The sequence below is a fragment of the Oncorhynchus clarkii genome, chromosome 6 (assembly GCF_045791955.1).
Source record: "Oncorhynchus clarkii lewisi isolate Uvic-CL-2024 chromosome 6, UVic_Ocla_1.0, whole genome shotgun sequence".
NCBI classification, from domain to species: Eukaryota; Metazoa; Chordata; class Actinopteri; order Salmoniformes; family Salmonidae; genus Oncorhynchus; species Oncorhynchus clarkii.
Window position 1 is genome coordinate 66,288,720 of NC_092152.1, and position 6,466 is coordinate 66,295,185.

The following is a 6,466-nucleotide window of genomic DNA, read 5'->3' on the forward strand; positions in this document are numbered from 1 at the left end:
CACCAGTCAGGCAGGGGAATGCTGAGAGGTATAGCAGGCAGGAAGGGCTGCATTCAGGAAGATGAGTGTTGTTTTGTCGTGGTCACTGATAATCACTATGATACTGGAATGCATGATCTCTTTTGGTTTCTTTCGAAGGGAAAACTGACATGTAACCGTGGCACAAACTGGGGTTGGGGTGTAAAATGAAAAACGGGGAAGCGTGGTTGGTGCGTTACGAAAGGAGTGAGCAGTTTCCTAGGTTCTGATTGGTTGATTGAAGGAGCTGATTGAAAGACCTCTAAGGCTGCCTGCCCTCCTCTCAGACCCTATCTCAGCAGACTGGGCCCTACGAGGAGAGGCAGGGAGATGAGGGAGAGCGTCTGTGCCTTAGTAGAAGTCCTCTGCTCCTACTAGAGAAGCACACTAAGTTACGATGACACACATCAAGAGTCTGCATCAAGAGAACCAACATCATTAGAGGGAAAAGCATATATGTGCCGATGCCAGCAATTCAGCACCGCAAGTGCAATTTTAGTCTTTTTTTCTTTTTGGGAGAACGCTTTTGAAGGTAACAGACCAAAATAGAAATGTGGGGGGAGACAGAGCATAATAGGATAGCTATGTTCTTGTCACTGTGTCAGACCCTGTTGTCTGTCTACCAGACATGAGCTATATATTCTCCCCAGTCTTGGGTTTCCAGAGGAGATGGTTTGGTCAAAGAAGAGAGAAAGTCCAGTGAATGCGATCACCTCTGATAAGGATGGTTCTGAGGGTTGGTTCACCTCTGATAAGGATGGTTCTGAGGATTGGTTCACCTCTGATAAGGATGGTTCTGAGGGTTGGTTCACCTCTGATAAGGATGGTTCTGAGGGTTGGTTCACCTCTAATAAGGATGGTTCTGAGAGGTTGGTTCACCTCTGATAAGGATGGTTCTGAGAGGTTGGTTCACCTCTGATAAGGATGGTTCTGAGAGGTTGGTTCACCTCTGATAAGGATGGTTCTGAGAGGTTGGTTTACCTCTGATAAGGATGGTTCTGAGAGGTTGGTATTTCGGAAGGAAGATGCAGTCTGAAGACTTTGGTAGGTGATTCACCAGCTACATACACTCCCTGCTTCTGCATCTGCTCCCTGTCAGCCTGGGAGAGCAGAGACCCAATCTCCTGATCACTGGACCAAGAGCTGTCCTGACTGACTGACAGGCAAATAGAGCGGACCTGACCAGCCACCAGACCAGGTAGTTCCCCTGAAAACAAAGAACTTGTAATCTTATTAGGTGTGCAAAATATCAAACATTCAGAGGCTACATTCCCACTCTTTTTCCCCTTTCCCCCTCTCTGATGCTTTCACTCCTCTGACAGTCTCTTCTGTGGTGTGGACTGCCATGGTTGGTGCTACTTCCCAGCATTAGAGCGCCCCTCGATGGACAGTTTGACCTCCTGTGGGATGAAGGAGGGTCGAGAGGAGCCAGAGGGGCCCAGCTGAGGGTGTGCCCCTTCCTCTACCTTCATGTACCTCTGAAGGCCGGGGGCGGACCAGCGTCTCTGAGACGCGCTCGAGACTGTTGACACCACTCCCAACCCCGCCCCTGGACGAGCAGAACCCTCCGTGTGCAAATAGTAACTGCTCTGGCTCCTAGTTTGCTCTGCTGAAGTCCTATTTGGTCTGGTGGGCATCTCACTCTGCACAACACCCCCTAGTTGCATGGGCTCCTCTTTATCCCCCCTCTCCCTCTGGACGCGTTCCATCCTGAAGTGAGGCTGTGGCCTGGGCTGCTGGGGGGCAGGGGGCCCCATGGGCTGGCCGATGGCCCCTGATGTGGAGTTGACTTTGGTGGAAGTCCTGGCTTGGGTCTGCTGCTGCTGCTGTTGTTGCTGCTGCTGCAGGGGCTGTTTCTGTTGCTGGGGTGGCTGCTGCAGAGTGATGGACACACACACGTCTCCTACCTGCAAGTGGTGGCAGGCCAGGCCATAGAGCTGGGCCGTGCGCTCTGGGCTGCAGGAGGACCAGCCCTGGCCAAACACAAAGAAGGGGTGTTCCGGGGGCACGTCGATGGTCACCTTGCTCTGCTGCTCGCCCACTGTGAAGTGCAGCGCCACCAGGCCGGGTCTCTGCTGGCTGGTCCTGATGTCCACCACCATGCTGGAGTCGATCTTCAGCCCCCCGCTCACCTCAGCACTCCGCACAAAATCCTGAGTCTGCAGGTCCTCTACACGCTTCAGCTCCCCCGTGGCCAGCTGGATGATGGCCCCCTTCATGAAATGGGAGGGATTGGAGGGGGCAGGGGTGGGCGCCGGGGCCAGGGCCTGCGTGAGGGCTGCCGCGACTGGAACAGAAATAGGCTGCTGCTCCACGGCGGCCAGTTCCACCACAGCCCTGTCTGGGAGGCACACTCTGGCTGGAGACTCAGAGGCTTTAGAGTAGGTGGTGGGGGAGGCTATGGTGACAGCAGGTGTGTCGTCATTGGTCCGGCTGGGGTAGTGCTGGGGTGGCTGTTGATGTTGATGATAGTCTAAGGGGACCAGGACTGTCTGTCCATTGGCCAAGATGACCGCATGGCCTGGCTGCACTGCCTGCTGTTGATGGGCCGTCACCCTGGGGTCTCCATACACCACAGGGTGGATCGCGTATGCTGTCCGGCCAGTACTCTCCCCTGCCTCCCCATGAGCCTCTCTGCCTCTCTGGGAGCCCTGGGATAGGTTCAGGGGACCAAAGGACACCTCTTTGCGCCCTCCACTCACAACTTGGACAGGAGAGGCTAGGCGACCAACAACCTGCTGAACCTTGAGGATGACAAAAGACACATCTTAACACATTTCAATCAACCTTTTCAGATTTAAAATGTAATAAATTGTTGTGTCTGAGAAAGAAGACTTGAGTTTTGTCCTCCTGTACCTCCTCTCAACCACCATTATTAAGCCTCAGAAACCAGTGGTTTCCTATCAACTCTAGTCGAGACCACAAGCCAGAGCATTTTTAGTCTTTCCTTGAAGCAGCAGGCAGTGTGTGGATGTGACTGGTTGCCCAATGATCAGCACACCCTCAAGTAATAAAGGAAGGAAGTGGAGGGGAACATGGATATTGTGCAACTGTCACAGCAGACACTATAAAAAGTCAAGTGCACTAAATAAAAGTCTGAATTTTGGACAATTCAAAATCAAAACTCTCCTTATTCGAAAACCATTTGAAAATAAAACATTTATTTAAAATAAGTAAATACGTGCGTGTAAGTTACTACAACAAAACCTTGAGTCTTACCTCCAGGTCAGTGTCTGGGGTGCTGCGCTGCCCAGGCGAAGCCCTCTCGTCCAGCCTTCGGCTCTTCAGGCTCCTGTCCTGTGCGTGCTCCAGTGCTACAGAGGTGGATGCTGCCTGCAGCAGCCTTGCATTCCTGGCATTGTAGTCCTGGAGCATCTCCCTGGCTGCCTGCTCCCTCTCCCCCCCATTCACCTCCCTATCCCTGTCCGTCTCCTGCTCCCCGCTGTAGGGGTCCCTGGGGGCAGGCGCAGCCCTGGTGCCCTGAGGGTGGTAAAAGACAGGCACTCCCCGAGGACTGAGCTCTGCGGCGGGCAGCGGGCCCAGGTGCTGGGCAGCCTGTTCCGAGGTCAGCATCAGCGGGACCCCTCCGGACGACCCCACTTTGGCAAAGGCATGGGCAGATACATGGGTCTGGGTAGGAGGGGAGACCAACCCCTCCTGGATGACTGACTGGTAGGGGACCAGGTGGGGCTGGGAGAGGGCAACTGAGGGGGAGATCAGGGTGCTGGGAACAAATCCAGGGGGGACTGCATAAGGGACTGCACCATATGGAGAGACAAACTGGAAAGAGGAGTGGGGGATCTGGGCATAGCCTAGAGGGGGATAGGAGATACCTGGATGATGTTGTAGGAGAGATGAGGGGACAGTGTAAGCTGGAGAGATATGGCTTAACACTGGGTGTAGATTGGTCTGGGAGTAGGAGACAGAAGGGAGAGCCACCCTATAGAGCATGCTGTACTGGTCAACAGGCAGCCCTTGGAGGCCCTCAGCACTCTCTACTCCATAGTGTAGACCAGGCTGAGCATGCAGCCACTCCTCTGCTGTGCCACCTCCCTGAGTGTCACTACCGACCCCTGAGCTCTGAGTGGAGGGCACTTCCTCCCCCCCTCCCCCTCCCATCCCACTTCCTGCCCCACCAGTAGCACCACTGCTACTGGTGCTGTTGTTGAGATCCCTCTTCTTGGGAGGCAGGCACTCCTGATTGCGCTCGTGACCCGGCTTCATGACGGTGCCGTGTGGTCTTGTCTGGGCGTGAAATGCTCTTTACTGTGCAGCACGGGGAGTGGAGCCCGTTGGCCAGGCAGTCAGCACCACAGGAACCAGCTCTGAGAACCTGCAGCTGACCTCGTCCACCGCCTCACCTAGAAACACAGAGAGAGACAGTGTGACCAGCCGCCAGACGACCCCAACGATTCACCTTAACATACTACATCAACACTAGACCCACGTCACAAGCCAGGCTTAGAGTGCCAAGATGTTTGAGAGAGATAGTAGGAAATGAAAGGAAACTTGTGTTTTCAGACCTAGACACAGGAGATCCACAAAATGATGGACACAAACAAACAGAATTTCAGTTAAAGATGCACTATGCAGAAATCGCTCCGCAATTTACTGATTGCTAAAATTCTAATAGTTCGCCTGATTTCAGTTTGGTGACAAAACAAGCAAGTATAGTATAGAGAATCATTGTACCTTCTAAACCGCTTTGAAGTATATTTTCCATAACCAAAAATATTGTATATTCAGCTGTTTGAAGCTGGTGTACAAAACCTAAAGTAAAAGATGCAAAAACAAATAGAAATAGCGCACATAGAACACATCTACCGCTTCTTAGACTTGCTTTCAATGAGAATGACAGATCAATAACACACGTCTATGTGAATTTTGTCAGGTCGCCCAAAAAGCTACATATTGCAGCTTTTAACTCTGGATATTATTTCCTTGAATAATTAGGCCTATTTGATGACAGGAGTTGAGAAAACCAACAGTACCATAAAGATCAGGCACACACTTCAACTCATTTATGGTCTACGCCATATTGCTTTCTCCCCATGGCAACAAGTTATGTTACAGGCTGAACTGTATGACATAGTGAATCACAGCACAAGAGGAAGAGGGGGAGTGAGTAAGAGAGTAATGGAGAGACTTCTCTACACCTCAGCTGCTGCAACCAGAAATGCTTTCAGATTACTCAGAACCATTTTTTTCAGCTAGCCTAATTATATTGTCTTGTCCCATGACACGGCTGTGTATTAGTAGGAAGCCAGGCGAGGGAAACGTAAGGGTGAAGACAGATGAGATTGTTAAACACCTACACAACAAACCCTCTTCCACCCACACACATCCTCTCTTTCTTTATAAAACCTTATATAAAACGTGCTAAATGACCAACATTCATATCACATGCCTCACTTTTCATGTGAAGAGGAGCGCAGGACACTTGATATATTCATAAATTTAGTGCTAACATTTCCCCCAATATAACCAATCTTTGACATGTCCATGAAGAAATTAGCGTTATTCGCTACAGTAGGCCTATTTGGTGAAGGATGCTGTTGTCATCTTCTTTGAATAGGAGCAATGATCTCAAGGCATAGATCATGTTGTCATTCGCAACGTAAAACATTGGACAAACTGCACTATAACTTAACATGTTCACATCTGATAATCAAATTGATTAAGCTCTCTTGATAGTTCTATAGCTAAAACTGAAATTTGAGTTGGGATGGGAGTAAAAAGTAGCAATCTAGTTGGGTGTTTCCTCATGTCATTCAAACAAGCTTGAGAATACTCATACTGGCTACAAAACATGATCAAATAATTGGATGACAATTACCTACTGTTCTGTGCACAGTTAGAAAAGTTAACTTTCGTGGGATGAAAATAATAGTGAAGTGAGAAGGCCAAGCAACGTCAGAATTTATGGCTTGACATCAGCGAACACTAGTAATGGCTTGCTAGCTAGCTAGCTGGATTGCCATTTATCACCTGTTATTATCGGTCAAATATAGTATCTCCAGACGCCACGACTTCCTGTCTTCTCGTGCACTTACCTCCAAATATCATTGTGGATATGCCTCGACTGCCTTAAGCTTTCGGAACAGTTAATATGATAAAGAAATATGGATGAAATCAGGGCTGATTAGTCGAGCCCATTTCAGAGGCCAGCAGACGAAAACCCAGTGGCGCTCCTAGATGACGTCAGACATAGTAAATTCGATTTCCTTGAGGCATATAAATCATATAAATCCGATAATTTTCATAAATTTGAGCTTCATAGCCAATAAAAAAATATGCATGTTTACCTTCTGCTAGGAATACTTGATTTGCCATTTCCGCCCCCGAATGTCTGCATGCACAGTTATCTATTTCCCTTTAGAACACACATTGCCTTGTTCCTCTCTAAATGGCAATCCTCAGGCAATGAAAACAGGTGGTATTTTAGCCA

The 6,466-nt window shown here is 49.6% G+C and overlaps 1 protein-coding gene across 1 annotated transcript; it reads right to left on the reverse strand.

Moving 5' to 3' along the window:
- Positions 1–999: 999 nt before the first annotated feature.
- On the reverse strand, positions 1,000–6,191 carry LOC139411462 (ataxin-1-like). The gene is made up of 3 exons (XM_071157868.1): positions 6,072–6,191; positions 3,238–4,379; positions 1,000–2,762 (listed from the first exon to the last, which is right to left on the reverse strand). Exons 2-3 carry the CDS (start codon positions 4,240–4,242, stop codon positions 1,374–1,376), a joined length of 2,394 nt encoding a protein of 797 aa, XP_071013969.1. The 5' UTR covers positions 4,243–4,379; positions 6,072–6,191; the 3' UTR covers positions 1,000–1,373.
- Between the last annotated feature and the right edge of the window lie 275 nt (positions 6,192–6,466).